Here is a 20,923-nt window from a genome sequence, read left to right on the forward strand (position 1 = left end):
TTCCATTAAACTAGGCTTATTCCATTAAAGTATTGACGTTTCATGTGAATATCGATTTGATACGATGCAATAAATGTAACACCAGATAAAATAAGAGATATTTACAAATATATGACCAATGCGCGATTAACGTGCGAAATTACATTGAATTGAATTGAAAATTTCATTATTCATCAAAATGCACAAAATACATCTGAACAGTGTCAAATTACAAAAAGAATTATTAATATCGTCACAAAATCATCCTTTACACATACAGAAGTCAAAAATTCTGATAAAAAACAAGATTCTAAAAGACTGTATTGTCTTGATGAATAAAGAAATTTTCAATTCAATTCAAGCAAGGATGAGATTATGAAATTAATATATCTCCAGAAAAATATTTAAGAATAGATTAAAATGAAAGATTCCTGTGATTTAGGAAAGTTTAATATTTGATATCGTTCATATATTTTTGTTGCACTATTCATTGATAATAATCCAAGTATGAGAATTATTCTAATTGAATTGAAATTTAAAATATTTTTGTCAAGAAAACCACAGGAATGAAAGAGTATTATTTATGCTATACCATGTTTTCATTCGATTATATTTAAAAATAGATTTGTGAATAGCAGATTAGCAATTCTAACACTTTAATTTGCATAATAAATTTGAAAATCACAAAAAAACATTCATAGTTCAACAAATAATTCAACTAACTACATAAATATATTGCAATACATAACACTGGCATGGATTGAATCCTTAATTAGCAACAAGAAAAATTAGATATAAATAAAACAATAATAAGAAAAACAAAAGTATAGTCCTAGCATTTTCACGAAAAAAATTAAAACACCAGCACATTGAATTGAAAATTTCTTTATTCTTTAGACATCTTAAAGACTAAGGGATGATCTTTTATTTATTTATTTTTTAATTTATTTATATCATTGTAATTGTTCATTACTAATCATAAATATTGTTGGAACTGATGGGTTGTTTTACAAGTTGTTTATAAAGTTGTAGTAAAAGTTGTTGGAGCTTTTGAAAAGCAGGTTATTGGTTTTATCTTTTGTTGTTGTAATGTTTAGTCAATATTCAATATCTGAAAGATCATCTATTGTTCTACTAGTACAGTATTTTATGTCACGGTGACATGTAAAATTACTCCCCATATACAATCAATTATATTTTAATAGCTTTGAATCTGTGTTCTTGTTATTTTTAAGGAGTCTACATGAGACTATTTTTCATTTCAATAGTGTTATCCGAAATTCGAAGAGGAGTTGATCAATTGTGTTGATGTTGTTATTGTAATTATTTATTGTTAGTGTGCAACTCTTTGTATGGAGCATGGCCCTTATGACAAATGAAGCTTATTTACTTATTTATATACAATGCAATAAAAGAATTACCAAGAGCAATACCTCCTCCCGTCGCCGAATAATAGCGGTTCAAAAAAAAACCATGCGTTTCCTCTGCACCGCCACCTTAAATAGTTTTACAAAAAACCGAGATGAAAAAGAAAATAATTTTTACAATAAACTGACATTTGACTATAAGCATGTAACTATAGTAAACGCAAATTGGTGAGGCGGGTGATGGTGGCTCCATCTAAGAGTGAAATTGGTAAATTTCAAGAAGTAAAAAAAAAGTTCAAACAGTTCATCTCCTTCGTGTTTGTTTACATTTAAATGTCATCATAACCTGACTTCTCATTATTATTTTTTTAATTCAGTCATACATTTTAATCTAACTGAATAATTTGGAATGGACATCAACATTTCAAGCACCAATTCAAGCCTCTACTAAACCGTGTTGTAATTGTACAAGTGACGAGTATTTGTTTGTTTTCTCTAAAACATAAATAAAACCTGATTTTAAAGTTGTCATAATGATTGACACATCTCCAAAATTTAGAATAACATAATTATGCAATTTAAAGCTTGAAATTAACCAATTTCACTAAGAGATGGAGCCACAATAGACAAGACTGACCGTGGAAACGGGTCTGATTAGCGAATGGCCTTCAACGATTTGCTCCTTCCTGTATCGGTTGATGACTGCATCCAAGCACTCGAAGGTACGTCCTCCCATCAGATAGCGCACTCCCTTCTTCTCGATGCGAAATCGCTGGATTTGGTTGTTGATGTGGAAGAAGAGCGAATAGTCGCCTGGTGAATTGTCAGACGGGCGGACTAGGAACGAACCGGGACCAGCTGTTATCAAACAAAACATTTCCCTCACGTTAATTGAACGAGCGTTTGCGAGTTCGCACTTTTGACTCACTCACGGCCAAAGTCGTTGTCCGTCTGTTGTATGTTCAACAATAACTTAAGTAAGAATTGATCAATCAGCTCCAAATTTTGAACACGTATTTTTCGAACCATTTTACAGGTAAAGTTCGTTGGAAAACAAAATTGACTCACTACTTCGTCCTTTTTCAGGATATAAAAATAACATTGAAAGTACATAAGAAAAAATTCTGGTGTGGCGCACTCACACAACTTTCCTTGCCGTTATTAAAATCAATCAATCAATCAAATTTCATTTATTCAAGTAGTTGCATATTAAAGACAAGCTTCACAACATTGAATCGTCACAATCAATAAAAAACACAGAAAAATACAATAGTGCAAAGAGGAGACGTCAAAGAGAAACACTGCCTTAAGGAACACACACACACAACACACACACACATACAGACCAATACCCAAAAACCATTTTTTCGGACTCAGGGGACCTTGAAACGTATAGAAATGTAGAAATTGGGGTACCTTAATTTTTTTCGGAAAGCAATACTTTCCTTACCTATGGTAATAGGGCAAGGAAAGTAAAAATTTTGTTCATTCAGTCAGCCATTGCATGTGATTACAACAGTTTTTCCATTCATTCATGACATCAGCTGACGCTTTTTGGAAGCTATCACACAGACCTTAGACCAGCTATAGAATAGACACGCCCCTTATTGAAAGTCAATGAAGCCAACATCTACTGTCATATCGCCCCATCGTGACGTCAGCATCGTATAGAAAACTTTTCTGTAGAGTGTGTTTACATTGTTTTCCATAGCAGATTGTCTATTTCAGATGGAAGTAATATTATTAAAGAACTAAAATTATATAATCAAGAACTTATAATTAAATAATTATATATTATATAATACTGACGTCACGATGGGGCAATATGGCAGTAGATGTTGGCTTCATCGACTTTCAGTGTGAATATACAATGAAGCGTGTCTATTCTATAACTGGTCTAAGACACAGACAGACCTTCATGCGTTGACACATGATTTCAGCTGGATACAACATAGTTTGATATGGTAGCGAACGCGAGGGAGGTATCAAGTTTAAAACTATGGATAACTTATATCATTGAAAGTGCAGGATAAAAAAATGTTGTGATTTATCACTTAGGGCCGTTTGCACATTCAAAGCTTAAACTGAATTTGGTCAGCTGGTGGCAAAATGAAACAAATTTTAACAAACGAGACTTGAAACGGATTTGATCTAGTTTAAAATGAAATTTAGTTTAAACTGTCACTGTGCAAACGGGCCTTAGTGAGCTGAAGAATTCATTGCATACTATTATTACAGTTTTCCATTCATTCATTCATAACATCAGCTGAGGCTTTTTGGGAGCTATCACACGCGCTGACACATGATTTCAGCTGCTTAATATACAACATGATTTACAACTTTTACATCAACTTACTTTTACAGCAATTCGTTGCAAATTTTGAACGTTTTTTGTAAAGTTTGGCTTATAATTATTATTAGAGAAGCTAAACGATTGTATTATAGCAGAAAAATTGAGGAGGCTGGAAATGATGTAAAACGGACTTGGAATGTAGTTAGGGAGGTAGCTGGTTGTAAAATAAGGAAGGAGTGTTTGGAAGAAATTGAAATTGATGGTAATGTCTATAGTGCTAGGGATAATCCCAATATATGTGCTAATGCTTTTAACGATTTTTTCATCTCTATAGGAGAGAAAATGGTACAAAATATTCCTAGTGAGCCTGGTGATGATTTGCAACCAGACAATCCCCACAATCCGCAAGATTATTTTACTTTTCAATATGTATCAGAGACTGAGGTTGTGGAGGCGATCGAGAGTCTTATAGGTGCATCTGGGCCTGGTCATGATGGCATTGCTGTATCTGTTTTGAAATCTGTTAAAAGTATTGTTGCCTCTCCACTCAAACACATTATTAATGCAAGTTTTGAACAAGGTATTTTTCCAGATTCTTTTAAAACAACTGTAGTAAAACCAATATTCAAATCACAAGACAAAAGGAAAATTACCAACTATAGACCTATAAGTTTACTTTCGAATTTGGCTAAAATAATTGAAAAATGTGTAAAGAGACAGCTACATAAATTTTTGGAAGTGAATAATATTCTGTCAAAAAATCAATTTGGTTTTAGAGAGGGGATGGGAACACAGGAAGCAATTGCTGCTTTTGTTCAAGAAACAATCTTAAACTTGGATGTAGGTAGGAGACAAATAGCTATTTTTCTTGATCTTGCAAAAGCCTTTGATACAGTTTGCCATGATCGTCTACTTGATTGTCTCCGTAGCCTTGGTCTTGAGGATGTGGCACTGGGATGGTTTTGCAGTTATTTAAAGAATAGGCAACAATGTGTTAGAGTCAATAACACTGTTAGTGAATATAAATCTGTTAAAATGGGAATCCCGCAGGGAACAGTGATTGGACCTTGCCTCTTCCTGATCTATATTAATGACTTTTGTAACCTTATTTAATCAATGGGAAAATATTGTCATTTGCAGACGATGCAGTTTTAATTTTTCATGAAGAAAACTGGGCAAGCACATATGACTCAGCTGCTAGGGGACTGGGAGAAGTAAAAAAATGGCTTGATAGAAGAAAACTGACTCTGAATTTGTCCAAAACAAAATACATCTCTTTTTCCTTGAATATACAGAATCAGCCAGTTAATATGTCACTTGTTTTGCATTCTCCAAATTGTCTTAGTCATGTAGATTTAGGGTGTTCAGTTAATTGTAATAAAATAGAGAAGGTTAGCAGTATCAGATATCTTGGAGTAATGGTTGATCAGCATTTAAAGTGGGATGTACATTTGTCGCAGCTTACTACACGATCTAGAAAGCTTTATTTATTTGTGAAATTACGTTCTGTTTTGCCTATGAAAGTCATGAAGATGGTGTATTATGCACTGGCACAGTCATTGCTCCAATATGGTATTGTGGGTTGGGGTGGTGCATATACAAATGTTCTAAAACCAGTAAAAACAATACAAAATTTAATATTAAAAATTATTCTGAAAAAGAATAGAATGTATTCAACAAGATTGGCTTTTTTGGAATTTTCAGTTCTACCGATTAGACAGATATATCTGAAACACATCATATTATATTATAAGAAGCTATCACTTTTTCATTTCATTAATAGAACGGATTGTGCTATTACAAGACGGGAGGAGTCAGGTCTGGTTACTGTTCCTAGATTATTGACTACTGCTGGTCAGCGTAGCTTCATATATTTATCTCCATTATTTTTTAATATTCTTCCAAGTAATTTGAGAGGTTTACTCGCCCAAAAAAACTTTGGACTACATTTGAAAAAGTATCTGGTTAGCTCTCATGGCTGGGATAGTGCCGAGAATTTCTGGATTACATTAGTATAGTAATTATTCCAATTGAATAGATTTCATTTTGTACCACATCTTATATCATGTTATACACTGGGCTAGGCAATATCAGGTCATTATTATAATTTATTATAATTTACAATTTTGTTGCACCTAACACATATTGTATGTAAATATATTGATCTATTATAGCATCACTGATTTATCTTGTTTATTGAAAGGATTTGATTTTAGTTGTTAATGTATATACTGTAATGTTAATTAATAATAAGTAAGTAGTCAAAGTACGGCTGCTCCTTCCCCAAGCTCGAGCTTGCTCTTTTGGGGAAGTAGTTCCTTATGTTTATTTGTATTTCCTATTGATTCATTTTGTTGTTATATTTCTAAATTGTGAATTATTGTAATGCTTTTTCAAGGAATAAATGAATAAATAATAATAAACGTCTGAACTACTAGACTGATTAACTTTAAATTTTCCTTATTAATTTATTCATTTACCGAGGATGGTTAAAGGCCTACTTTGAATTCTTTCAAGATTACCTGCTAGTCTATTAATGAAGTCCAAGACTTACTATTCAATTTCTCAGTGAGGACTTTACAAGACTAGAAAATCAAAGTGCCCTTACATTTAACTAGCAGATCCACAGCTTCTGACTTGGTGCAATTAGGATGGAACCAGCTGAATACAGTATTAGGGTCGATGGAGTCATCTAAATCATCGACCAAGTCGCGGAATATCATGCCTTGCTCCCCTGTCCGATGGGCAGTCACCCACAGCCATCCTTCGCCCATATCGTTGTGCACGAAGAAGATGTCACCTTTTTGAAAACTGTGCAAAACAAATAGATTGCATCATTAGCAAGAATATTGTATGTAATTTGATTGTATGGGAGTACAGTGCGGGTCCTGTAGCTTTGCCTATTGGCGGAGGGCCACTATACCACAATACTACCCAAACAAAAACATACAACAATTTGGAAAATCTATCTTTCCATAAGCAACAGATGTTCTTTTGAATCTTCTCAAAAGCAACCTGTTACACCCGAAAAGTAGGGATGGGTATCGATACATCGATGTTTAGAAACATCGATGTTTCAACATCAAACATCGATGTTTTTAACATCGATGTTTACTGTTCGATGTTTTTCACTTATCGATGGTTTTACCTAGACATCGGTCATTCGATGTTTTTCCCAACAAAAAGAAATTTTTCAATCAGGCTCTCTGTATTTTTATGTGAGACTGTTGGATACTCTTGAAGATTTACGTAACTGTAGCCCTTGTCAAGGTTAGATACCCATTTAGAATTGAATAAGAGGTCGGATTTTTCGTTTCTTAGGAAGAAAGAGTTTTTCTTATTACAAGTGCTTTCCTCAACATACATTTAATACCAATAATTAATAATCTAGCTCTGGAATAGAGGTCCTCGTTTAGTATGGAGTGTAGATAGCCATAAAAAAACACCTCTATTCATTCTCATTTCCTAAATAAAACTATCAGGTATTGAATGAATACGATTATGAGTAACAAAGATTGCTAAAATTTAGCTTGGATGAAATCCCAAGACAGAATCTTCGAGGATATCCCGAGAGGTTTCTGACTCAACTATGAAGATGACAAATCTTGTGAACTATAATAAGTTGATGTATCTTTCTAGTCACAACCTGACTTCAATTATTTGAAAGACTGTTACTTGAATACCAAGTCTAAAATTGCTGTAATTCCAATTAGTAACAGTTAAAACATTGAAACAATAGCTCCAGATAAAATTGTAGTCACTTTAGGAGTTTTTTTTGTATTTTTAAGTATTTCGAGATTTGGACAAAAGAATAATACCGTCTTAATTTCTCTTATACTAAACAAATATTCAAATCTATGAAACAATATTTTAGATTATTGGATTTTCTTTTTTATATTCGATTAAATAGCAATCTCCGTTGATAACGTAGAGTCTGATTACCTACAACTACAAACAATTTATTAACTTTCAGTTTCGTTGCTGCCAATCAATAATATTCCTTTATTGTTAACTACTTTTTAAAAGCTCTGTCCCTTTCTTTTACATGTACATGAAAAAGGAAATTGATTTCACTATCTGAGTTACTCTAAGGATATATAATAATCTTCCGTAAAATGTACGGCAACACGTCGATGTTTAAAAACATCGATGTTTACTGTTCGATGTTTTTCACTTATCGATGTTTAGGAGAAAAACATCGATGTTCAAAACATCGATGTTTTGTCTTTCGATACCCATCCCTACCGAAAAGATACACAAGGAGTTTTTTGGAGTTACGTGTTTTTAGCACAACACAAGTTTACAGTCCGGGTACTGTAGCTTTGCCTACCGGCTTATACTTGGAGATTTTCAGTGGAAGCCTATCAGCTGACATTCGTTCAACATGCTCTTCCCATTGGTGATATGTTGCAACTCTCTCATTCATGAAGAATCTCTGTGTGTAGGGAGCTTCCTCCATCTAGGGATCTAGGGTTTATGAAGCCTAATGTTTTAGCAAAGCAGTAAAAATATTAACATAGAAAAACAATAGCGTAAGTAGATATCCCATGGTATAGGGCGTTTATGTCGCAACTTTTACTGTTATCTCAAGCCGATTACTGTTGATTATTGTCGAATTTTATTGTTTTGTTGGGGTGAGAGTGTATGAACGGCACAATATGAGAGACTACCAGTCTCACACAGCTTCACGGGAAAGAATTACATGAACTATCGGGTTGAGATAACAGTAAAAGTTGCGATACAAACGCCCTATACCATGGAATATCTACTTTACGCTATTGTTTCTCTATGATATTACCCCGCGAACCTCATCTTGCTATATACCGTTTCAAAGTCACGGAGGCAAAACTACGGTACGCGTAGATCTTGTTATGACATTTTCATACAGTTACCTTGAAAAGTGACGATTCCTGCACTGATTACAGAACGCAGATTCACTTTTCCGCTCTAGTGCGGGAAAAAATTTTTCTGCACTCCAGATTTGCAACATGGCAACACAAAATAGTTGGTGGCTTATATGGAGGATTAGTGCACGAAAACAAAAATTAAGTTGGTAAAAATGACTGTGGTTAGATTTAGATAAGAATCATTTCAATGGCTACCCTACATTTATGATAAAATCCCAATCTAGAAATCCAAAACAAGAATAATGTTCATCTAAATCATAATTAAATAATCATCATTTACGAATTCTCATCATTAAATAATAAATAATAGTTCTTTTCTATTGATAATATTATTATTTCAACTCCAAGAAATGAAAAAAGTAGCAAATATACATTATATAATTCGAATTTTGAGGTTAAATGATTACCGTTCGATATTCATATAAATAAAAAACATAACAATACTACAATAAATATTCTCTGTTGTCTATGTTATTTTTATAAATATTTTTCAGTTTACTTTGAGCATTTTTCTTGTTAATTTGAGCAAAAGTCTGAATTTCTGAATCGTGTTTCAGTAATTTTTAGCTGGATGAAACAAACTTAGGTACGATTCTTCCCGCTAGGTCGCGCGCTTGTCAGTTCAGCCATCTTGCATCTCGGTTCAGCCAACAAGCTGTTTGCGTGTATTTTGAATGTGAAGTTTTTGTTCCATCTGTATTTTTTCTGATTCTTGAATGAATAAAAATGAGAACTTTGGCTGAGAATTTTCAACTTCAATTGGATTATTAATTTTTAAATGAATTAAAGTTGATATTAATAACAGCATCACACACACACACACAAACATTTGATGGATTTCAGCCATCATTTTACCCATAATCATTCAATCAACCACTTATCATATTCAATGGTAACTGTAGGAAAAAATAAATGTGAAATACGTGCGCAAAGTTCCTCTGCTGCACTCAAGAAGCCATTCCGCCCTCGCCTACGGCTCGGGCGTAAACGTTTCTTTCGGTGCAGCAAACTGTCACTTTGCGCACTAGTTGCACAAATAACTATATTTGATTAACATTGGTGTTGTTATCCTTGATCATCATTCGATAAAGCATAGAGTGCTATCCTTTTCTTCCTCTACAACATAGTCAGATCGTTTTTCAACAATGTAGAAATATGAACATTCAATATCAATAATTTATTATGAAAATTTATAATTTGATCATTGAAAAATTGGATATATTTTCATGACGAATATAATATATAATAGATTATTATTTCAACAGGAATGAACAGTTGATATTTCATCAGATATATCAGTATCAGCAATAATATAATATTCTATAGAAATCTCAATATATTCTATAGAGAATCAGCAGCACTGTTCTCCTATCTTTCACCACCGCCATTATAACGTGTGCCTCACTATAACCTTGACTAGTTTTCATTCACTTGTCCCAATGACTAGGAGTAACTTGACATCACCAAACCCGTGATAGGTGTATTCCGAACCACTCACCTGAGCTCATCAGTGTCAGGCATCTTGGTGTAAGGCAGTATGGCCACAATTCGTTTCTTGTCATTGACTGGTTCAGGAGGGGCAACTGGATTGTCGAGACGCTCTGATTTGAGCAGATCCGAGCAACTGGTGTAGTAGGCTATCAGATCGGGAAGAGAATCGAATTGCCTGCCGCCTATGTAGAAGTCTCCACATACTGCTGTTATCCTGCAACAAAAACACTTACAAAATTTATTGACCGAGCGTAGTGAGGTCTAAGATTCAAGTCGACGGTTTGGCATTTCTCTTAATGTTTAAATGTGAATATGTTGCGCATTTATGGCGAAACGCGGTAATGGATTTTCATGAAATTTGACAGGTATGTTCCTTTTTTAATTGCGCGTCGACGTATATACAAGGTTTTTGGAAATTTTGCATTTCAAGGATAATATAAAAGGAAAAAGGTGCCTCCTTCATACGCCAATATTAGAGTAAAAATCAGACTATAGAATTATTCATCATAAATCAGCTGTCTAGTGAACTAAAATACTACCCATTCAAAAACATCGAACATCTTGAAAATGTATCTTTCCATTAACGTTAGTAGACAGTTGACTATAATACTACCCGTTCAAAAACATCGAACATCTTGAAAATAGTATCTTTCCATCAACGTTGTAGACAGTTGCAGCCAGACCTGATAACAGCACTCACACTCACATTCCGGGACGACACGTCACGGTATGATATAGGACAGAAAGCTCTATGTTTATTTAGGATTTCTTCTAGACATTTTTAATTGACATTTTATTTTAAAGAAAAGAGATTGCTGACGGCTCCTGCTATTTATATATTAGATTTAGCAATCTTCGTTTTTAAAAATAGACGAATTTATGAGGAGAACCAGGTGAGTCATCCCCATAATACTCGATTTAGAGGTTTTGTTTACCCACATCACAGACTAAGCCTGCTGGAGAGTGGCCCGTTATATATGGGAATGAAAATATTTAATTCAATCCCATCTCACATAAGAGAAATTGATGGCTTGAAGGAGTTCAAAAAAACACTTAGGGAATTCCTTATTGTATTGTGTCCGTACAGGTTAGCAGACTTCCTTGTTGAGTAGTGTTTGATTGATGTATGTTATGTGGGATCTGTAGTGTTGAAATAGGAGGGATGGTAGATATTAGATTAAACTTTGACGTGTCATATACTGCGGGATCGTTGCTCCCTTAATGCAGTTCAATAATTGTGACGAATAAGAAAAGTAAGTAAGTAAGTAAGTAGATGAATTATTTATTAATTTTTGAGAAAACATAACAACAGTTCAATGTAACTAACTGAGCGCGAGGTCTACTGTTCACAGAACTACTAGTCATAAATCAGCTGACAAGTGATTACACAGATGTGTGGAGAAGCCAGTCTATTGCTGTATTTCCATAAGGTCTATAGTTTCAATCAGGTACTTGTGGATGAGAATACTGCGTGAGGTCTACTGTTCACAGAACTACTAGTTATAAACTTAATGACAACCACACAGCAGTTGTTTTCAACGTTTAACGTTTTATAGAATAGAATAGACTACAAAATGTTATTTGTATATCTAGAGTGAAAAATACAACTTTATCTCCCTGAGGAAAAGATTCTCGAGGCGATGCCGGGGGCAACAATTTCCCTGAGGGAGAAAAGGAATTTTTCACTCGTGATGTACACAACATTTTTCCTCCACCTAAATTTATAAAAACTGCAAATAAAATAATTTTAGAAACTTATGTGACCAGTAACAATGTTTTACAACATAGCCTAAGAAGTAAACAGCTGGCAGTAAGCTCAGTTCACTGCCGACAGCGCTATGCGCTATCTGTCGGCAAAAGTTGTAACAATGATGGCCGACTCATAACTACAACAGCTATGATGAAGTTCGCATTCCAAATTTGATTAGTATTTGTTCATGGGAAATATTCTTTGACTGGCATTTTGAATAACATTGAATATTAAAAAATATTTAGCCTATAAGTTTTATAGTATATCAATATGAAGCATGTAATTTTAGCATACAAACACATATTTCATATGTTGGTCAAATTTATGGTTGAGGTATTGAATTTAGTTGGCTTACTGACTTCTCTATATGCTTCCTCATCTGAGCTTGGACCTTCCAACCTATTTGCAATGTAAGTTTCTAAAATAGAGATGCTTCCCATGCTATTTCAAGAGTTTCAAGTTTTTAATATTAGACAGCTTTACATACGAGTTTTAATGAATTACATAATACTACAACAAACACTTCATTTTCAATAATTTGGTTCATACTCAAAATACAAGAAATCTAATTAACTTTGGTATTGCTCATCCCCGACTCCTACATAACTGCTTTAAAAATAACAGTAAATACATCTGTCATATATTGTATATAGAAACGTTTCCAATCATTTAAAACAGTCTGAGAATTACAGTATAAACACCTACAAGCAACATTTGAGTAGATGGTTATTAGAAATTGGCAGGGATGCTGCAGAGCAACTCTTTCAATGTATAAGTTCAATTAAATGTTCTACAAATTCAAAGTAATGCAACTCATCAACTCTTTCATGTATAAGTTCAATTTAAATGTTCTACAAATTCAAAGTAATGCAAAAATTTACACACACATGCAATTAAATTAATAAATGAAATGAAAATAAATATATTACCTTGTAAAATAAATTAAACCAAGAAATAAATACAGGTGGATAAAATGAAGATAGAACATAATATGGATAATATAAATGTTCTTTCATTAACAGATAACTAGATAATTCAATGGCTGGAAGAGAAAAAGAAGACAAAGAAGGAAATTAGGGAGGGGGAAAGGGAAAAGTAGACAGAAGAAGAAGATGAAGGGGAATAAAAATATGGATATGTTATGAATATAGGACTAGTGTGGATAATTTGAAATTGTGAGTATTACGTTTGTGGAGTGAATATTATTGATGTTGTGTAATTTTTCCATAATTGAAGAGACTTGCGAAATAATTGTCAAAAAATTCACTTTATTAAAAAAAAATAATATTATTTCACAGCTGATGATGTGTGAGCACACAAATGAAAGCATGCTTCTCTGAAATAATAGTTTTTATTAAAATAAAGTGGATTTTTTGACAATTTTCTCAAGTCTCTTCAATTGTATTAGTTTGATGAGAAACTTTAATGTTTTTCATTAATAATGCTGACAGTTTAAAGTGAAAAATACTATTGGGAAATAGGAGAAAGAGATAAGAAGAATAAGCAGTAGAAGAAGAAGGCAAAGGAGAATTCGTACTTCTGTGTCAACACTTCCATAAGACTATACAATCATTAGTGAATAAAACGACTAGATATTGTCAAACCACAGATTTACCAAAAATCAAGATACCAGTTCCGGTTGTTACGCCATTATCGATCTCAGGTAAACGACCTTGATGAGAACTACTCATAAAATACTATTATTAGCAGATTCTCCTTAGTTTTTGTAGTACTTACAATCGAGCGGAGGCCTATAACGGCCAGCAAAGCGAGCTTCCGCCTACCACTTCTTCAAATTTATATTTTTTTGCAGATGAAACAAAAATAGCCTTCACAAACGCGAGTAAAGGATCTTATAAAATTGATATATTCAAATAAAACCAGAGTAGCTTTTACAAAGACGAGAAAACGAGTCTTCTCCCTGTTATTAAGTTGATATCTTCAAACTAGTAGTTCTGTGAACAGTAGACCTTGCGCAGTTATAAACCACAACCTCCTCTGTCCATCAGAGTAAATTCTGTCCTGTCGTGTCGGCGAGATATCGGTGTGAAAACGACTAATGGTTGTTGTGGTTGGTGTATCAAAAGTGCTAATCTCCTTCAAGACATACTGGCAACAGGTCAGCCCGAGTTGAAAGCAGAGAAAGGTCGAGAGAAAATACTTTCAGTTATTAATTGCCAGCGTCATTGCATGCAACTATCAGTCCACACAACAGCTGATTTTTCACCAAGTTAAGCATGCATTAATAATCCACTCATTTGATTTATGATGAATAATTCTATACCGGTAGTGTGATTTTTAAGGTAATATTGGCGTTTGAAGGAGACTCCTTTTTTGTATTAGTTATGCATGCGTCATTGCATGCAATTAATAATCCACTCGACATTTGATTTATAATGAATAATTCTATAGTCTGATTTTTACGGTAATATTGGCTTTGATACTACAATGAAGCTGTTTTTATTTTATGAATGACTCGTTTACTGAGTTTGCATGCATTGGAAACTCACCTGAAATGGTTGATGCCCGTGCGTCCCAAGTAAGACAGCACATATGAGCCGGGTTTTCTGTCGCTCTCCCTCACTAGGTAACTGCCCATATCCCCGGCAGACCACAGTCTCTCTTCCGCCGTACATCTGTCCAATCGCCCATGGTACCACCTGCAATCAATCAATAAATCAATCAACTAGACACCCGACAGTCCAAACAAACTAAATTGTTTGGGTAGGCCTACTCATTAATGAATACTAACTGTCAAGGTCTGTAATCTCTCTGAGGGAGTAGAATTCCCGCACAAGAGCGAAGGGGTATAAAACAGAATTTAACCCTGAGTTTCTAATTACACATCTTGTTATGTTGAAGCTAAAATGGTTGCGTTCAAAGCCACTGATCGGTGAGTAAACGATGAGACCGGTGAGTGAACGTGGCTCAAAGACCAAGACGCATAGACACACATGAAGCGTTAGTAGCCTATACTTGGAATTTGAAATCGGCAATTGAGAGGACAACCTGGAAGATTATTACATACTAAAGATCTTTAAGAGAAGATTTTTTTAATCTATAATATAACAAAAACATATTATATAATATCTCGCGCTAAATCACCTCAATGGTAGCCTTTAATTTCAAGTAAGAGCTAGCATTGGGAAGGCATAGGCATTGTGGGTTTATACATCTTCAAGGTCTTTGGTCTAACTGATAATAAAAAGAAGTAGGCCTACGTCATATCTGGTTCGTTCACTGATCAGTTCATCATACTTTTCCACCGGTGGAAAAATACGTAAACAGAGTAGCTGAACGTGAACAGACATGGCTGAATACGAGGTTGTTTACAATTATAATGGACTCCGTTATAATGTATTTGGGAGCACAGAAGTGCATGATTACAAATTTCAATAACATTTAAAATATTATCCAAAGCATTTAAACAACTGCAATCACTTTATGGTTTCTCATTTCAATTGATTATACAATGAGATAGGTTAGGTTCTAGTTTTGTTTACAGATAAAAGCAGAAGACGAAACATCTGTCAGTCATGACTCATGAGCAACCGTTCAGCCACAGAATAGGCCTACATACAGAATGGAAGGTATCAATCTAACCAAGACTTGAGTGCACCAAGACCTCGACACATGACTGCATCATCTTGTTGGAAATTAAAACTACCGCTATATTAAACAATGCTACACATTCTTTCAAGATGGCGGATTATGGCGTCAGGATACTAGCCGATTTTCCATTCTGTGGTTCATCTGTGATCACTAATCTTTGATCAGGTTTTTTACTGAACGTAAAAAAAAAACACGATGGAATTGATCAGTGGCTTTGAACGCAACCAATGATAACAGCAGATTGATAACTCAATATGGCAATTTTGCAATGCACCATGGGATCGTGTCTTGAACTGTTTCTATAGACCTTGCTCAATAGAAGGCAGTTGTGAGGCACAGAATCGACATAGCTGTTACCTACCTTCTCCACTGCCATTATAGCATGGAACTCACTATACATAATTATATAATAACCATTGTGCGTAAGATTTTCATCAGCTGAAGCTTTGCTTACAATAATGTATAAAGAGAATTGTCTTTTTTCGTTAGGGGTACTCTTGGATATAAATAAAAATAGAAATCTAAAGCCTAGTTTATACGATGCCAATTGGCGAGACAATTGTCATAAGGCAACTGACTGGCATGAAATTATTGTCTTCCTATAAACACTTCAGGCCAATTGTCTTGCTAACTGTCCCAAAATTCAACTGTCTCCGGGAGTAGACTATGGACAGTCAATTGGGCCCAGCGAGCCCCCCCCCACCACTCGGAATCTCAGTTGTCGCGACAATTGGCGCCGTGTGAACGGAGTAGGAAAGTAGCGCTATCTTGTTTTTGCCAGTTCAGCTGTTCAGTCACAACAGATGACAAGAACTCGGACATGTTTAGCTGTCAACTGACGTGCCAATAGTTGGCCGTGTATAAACATCTTCTCGTTTAACTAGCCTGGCCTCCGACAATCCGCAACCACGTGATGACAATTGTCCAAAGACAACTGTCTCGCCAATTGGCGATGTGTAAACTAGGCTTAAAGCTGCGTTTCATCAGCACAGGGAAATCTCGAGAGAATATTAAAGAGACAAAAGAGGGCAGTGCGAATCCTACTAAGAGAAAACTACATAGAACACTGTAAACCACTCTTTAAGCAGACAGGTATCCTCACAGTAATCTCGATATACATCCTGGAATCCATCATCATCCTAGTGGTAAACCAAAGTCCGGCTTTAAGACGAGATAAGCACAGTTATAGAACACGCAACGTGGATGACATAAGCCTCCCCCAGCATCGACTTAAAAGTATAGTAAATCTCCAGCCTATTCGGGGGCATATCTGTTTAACCTGCTTCCTGGCAACATAAAATCCCTAGTGAATGGCAACACCTTCATAACAAGCCTAAAACAATACCTGATGGACAGACCATACTATAGCATTACAGAATTCATTGATGACCACACCTTCTCACACCTTAAAAAGGTGAACACCGACACCCCCACGATGGGACGAAAAAGACGATTCCCCGGTCAAGCAGACTGCGGAGAAAACAAAAGAAGTAACAAGTAAGTAAGTAACAATGCCGACTTTTGTGTATTATTTTTAGATATTAGTGCCTGGATGTGTCTCGAAACCTTACGTGGAAATTTCTACCCATTTGTCCGATATAAATTAGTCTATTTGCAGTAAAACTAACATGAACTTATTGTATCAAGTTAAGAATCAATAACAGTGTTCACTTACGGAGAATTGTTCTTTTGAAGCTTTATATACGAGCTATTCTTTTCTGAACACATTTCTCATCACTTGACTATAAGTTAGATGGCGTAATAACTCACTTAGGCTGCTAAAACATATATTTTCCTCCCATGTGCACAGAATCACTTAGACGTTACTGTTCTCTAACATAAACAGTAACTCATCTACCCTATACAACTCGATAAAGAGGATTCTAGAACTCGATATCAGTTGTAAAGGCCATAACATTGTGAAACATTTTCAATCAGTCAGTTTCCAAGGTTGGTAAAAATTCAGACAATCAAAATCTATATTAATAAACGGTATTAATTTTTACATTTGACACTGTAGTCACCAATTCACTATTCCAAAGCACTTAACAACCAAATGCTAGCTGAAACAAGACTTGAGAATGGAAATACATCAGCTTATATTCTGTAGACTACTGCACCGTTTATTCAGTTATAGGCTATTGCAAAAAGCTCTATTTATCCTAATCCTCGAGTAACGTGAAACGTAGACTGTGCATATAGCCGAAAAATGGAACACATAATGATAGAGACCATAGCTTCATTTAACTGAAGATCAGACTATAAAAATATATTTGTAGATTTACAAGGATACTAAGTTTTGAGAGCAAGAGAATCGGCCACTAATGGAAGTATTAAAAAAGATTAGCCTACTAATGCTATCTAAACTGAGATTCGATATAAAGATAAGAATAAAATCATCAGTTTAGTAAGTGATTACTTTGATATCCAACAATTGAAAAATAATTTAAGGAATAAATTCAAGCTGCGCTGAAACTAGAAAACAGAGCACACTACCGTAATTCAAAGAACATAGCTTACTGACAAATCTAGAAACGACACTGGAGATAACTTTTGTCTATATTTAAACCAATCTACCGGAATAGATGATAAGGAACTGAGGTCAAAAATACATAGCTTATAACTATACAACTATTAAAATGACCATTCGTTCTTATCGCAAAGTTAACATGATGAGTTTGTATGTGTAAGTTGCCTAGAAGATTGTGCTTTGTTTTAAATTGGAATAAAACATAAAGCTGGTAGTAGAAGATAAGGTTTGGAAATTGGCCAAATTATGAGTCATACGTTTAAAATTGTTTTGTTGATGTTTAAGAAGTCAAAACATTTTAACGAATGAACAAAACATGACAGTTGAATCTCGGCGTGTAGTACGGTACGATACTTATATAAGCTATAACATATAAGTTAAATTCTAAATAATTGAATTGTTTGAATTCTATATTTATAGTTGTATATTCTATTGTTAATTTTAAGGAATTAAATTACTTAAAAACTTGAATTGATCAATAAATGATTTAAACTTACTGCGTTTCCGGTGGGGCAGCCACATTATTCGTGTTTGTACTGTCCGGTTCATCCTGATCGCCTAAAAATGAATCAAATTCATCGTTCAAATTATTTGTGTCAGCTCCTTCATCGCTTCCAGTACTTGGGGAGCCATGAATTTGTTTTTCTTTCGCTAAAACCATTCCAGTACCTCTTATAAACTCGGCCATGTTTGTTGTTTTGAGTCATTGATAGAGTTGAGCTTAGAGCAGTTATAGAATAGACACGGCCCATTGTATATTCATATTGAAAGTCGATGAAGCCAAAATCTACTGCGAAATCCACCAATCTTGACGTCACGCAACGCCAAGCTAGAAACTTGAGCTTTTACATTAGAGTTGTCATTCAAAGTTTTTAAAAAATTATGGCAATATGTTAAGATTACAGCAAAATTGGGGGGGTGTAAAAATCTGACAAAGCATCTATTGGAACGGTTCCACTTGTTATTCGTTCCGCTACTACGTAGACATCATGTCTGTCTGTCTGCGCGCTGTGTCTTTAGCCTTGTACACACGTCCGTACAGATTCGCGCGAACAATCGTATGTACATATGCCTCAACATTCACTGTACGTCCTTGTGGACGCGATCCACGTATGCCTCAGCATTCAAAAAGCTATCTGATTTGCAGACGACACAAAGACATGGTAGATGTAGATTTTCCACAACATGACAACAATGGCGTCATTCCATCATTGAAGATAGTTATCACAAAATTGCAGCAGTATCATTTCATTTCAATGACTTATATAATAAAATCAAAAATAAAACTTGACAAACAATGTTGATGGGTTGAACGATTGTAGGTTGAAGTAAGGAAATAAATTGCTACATGACATAATATTGACAATTCAATCTTTCTTAGGTTGTCAAAACATTATGTTGTTAATGAATCTAATATATATATATATATATATATATAATATATATATATATATATATATATATATATGTATGTATGTATACTGAATCTAATTCAACTAGTTTATCTAAACAAAAATGATATCATCATGAGGGAAGCAATAACTCCACAAGAACGATTGGCTCTAACTTTGAGATTCTTGGCATTAGGCGATTCATTTGTTGGTTTCCAATATCTATTCAGAATCTCAGAAAAAGAAAAATTCAACAATAATTCCAGAAGTTTTGATGACCTAAAACACTGTCTCACAAAATTGACAGTCTTCTTTAAGGAAATTAGCCATAAATTGAATCAAATACTAAATTGCTGCCCATTTTAAACTAACTCTGCTCATACACATGACAAAACAAGATTCTCCAAAAGATTAGCTTCAAGGGAATACTAGTTCAAAGTTTGAATAAATCTCTCTATAGATAGCCTAGCTATCTAAAACGTATAATATCATATTGAAGATTACAATTTTTTAACAACTCTGATTGATAACATGAAACAAACACAAGATGATTTGATAGCCACAGTAAATAATATTTGAGCTATACTTTCTTGTAGGAACCCTGTAGAGAAGCTTTTTTCACTTAAATTATGCAGTTCCAAATTTGTTAATCATGATACGAATTATATACTCCATGCATGTTTCTATTTAAATATTTGACAATCCACATATCCTACAAAATTACAAAAATCCTACAATTTACAATTAGTTATTGGATCACAGTTTGATTTGTCATTCATTAACCTAATTCATTGGAATTAGGTTATGACGCCTTCAATGTTTACGTTTTGCCTCACCCGTATAGGCAAAATCGCGTCCACACGTACATTCAATGCTCGCCCGAGGCGCCTTTGAGCACGCCAAAATACCGACAGGGTTCCGGTTCGCCCACATGCCTCAGCGAACAGTGTCCACACGTGCGAATGCAAGCCCATACACGTATGCTCACCCGAGGCAAACGTACGTGTGTACACCGTTTTTTGTGCGTCTGCGCTGACCAGTGACGTCACAGTCGGTTCTTCGACACTGCTTCAGTCAGCTGGTTTTCTATACTTTTATTCGTACTTTTTCGTCGGATTATTTGCCGTTGCAATTTTAATATTTTTACTATTCGATTTTTTGGAATTTAATCTTGTCTTTAGGCATCTTACTTTCTAGTTATTTGCTACTTTTTCACCAAACCTTTGTAGACGTTTCACATACGTCGCTGACATTTCCGCCTTCCCTTTTTGTTGCTGGCGCCTTTTGCCTTTTGCTGTTTGTCTTTCAATGGAGGTCGTCGGGCGTGCATCCTGCGCCCGGTCTAAACTTTTCATCTGAATTCATCAGACCTACAGAACGTTTTTAAAGTGTGAATTATTCTTCAAATTGATTCGTTTGTTCTATTCTTCAAGTGTGATTCAATTATTCATCGAGTTCTTCACTCAGTTACTCTGTTAAACTTTGATAAACTTTGTCAAAAATTGCAACCTCGTGTGAGCGTTCATCGCTAGTCATTGGATCTACAGAACGTTTTTTAAAGTGTGAATTATTCTTCAAATTAATTCATTTATTCTATTCTTCA

General features: G+C 34.6%; 1 protein-coding gene across 2 annotated transcripts; it reads right to left on the reverse strand.

The window, feature by feature from the left end:
* Positions 1 to 1,853: 1,853 nt before the first annotated feature.
* On the reverse strand, positions 1,854 to 18,631 carry LOC120352910 (ras GTPase-activating protein 1-like). 2 transcript variants are annotated; one of them, XM_039435237.1, is made up of 5 exons: positions 18,427 to 18,631; positions 14,298 to 14,447; positions 10,045 to 10,251; positions 6,248 to 6,450; positions 1,854 to 2,204 (listed from the first exon to the last, which is right to left on the reverse strand). In XM_039435237.1, the coding sequence occupies exons 1-5, from the start codon at positions 18,615 to 18,617 to the stop codon at positions 1,951 to 1,953; spliced, it is 1,005 nt and encodes a 334-aa protein (XP_039291171.1). In that variant the 5' UTR covers positions 18,618 to 18,631; the 3' UTR covers positions 1,854 to 1,950. The 2 variants fall into 2 exon arrangements, with proteins under 2 accessions (XP_039291171.1, XP_039291172.1); XM_039435238.1 differs by lacking the exon at positions 18,427 to 18,631 and adding an exon at positions 17,075 to 17,914 and having other exon boundaries at positions 1,856 to 2,204.
* Positions 18,632 to 20,923: the final 2,292 nt, after the last annotated feature.

The sequence above is a fragment of the Nilaparvata lugens genome, chromosome 9 (assembly GCF_014356525.2).
Source record: "Nilaparvata lugens isolate BPH chromosome 9, ASM1435652v1, whole genome shotgun sequence".
Taxonomy (NCBI): Eukaryota; Metazoa; Arthropoda; class Insecta; order Hemiptera; family Delphacidae; genus Nilaparvata; species Nilaparvata lugens.

Coding starts and splice junctions, on each gene's coding strand:
- LOC120352910 (XM_039435237.1), bottom strand. CDS start 18,617: ATGGCCGAGTTTATAAGAGGTACTGGAATGGTTTTAGCGAAAGAAAAA. Junction 14,448..18,426: donor GCTGCCCCACCGGAAACGCA/GTAAGTTTAAAT, acceptor GATTGATTGCAG/GTGGTACCATGGGCGATTGG. Junction 6,451..10,044: donor CCTGACACTGATGAGCTCAG/GTGAGTGGTTCG, acceptor TGTTTTGCACAG/TTTTCAAAAAGGTGACATCT.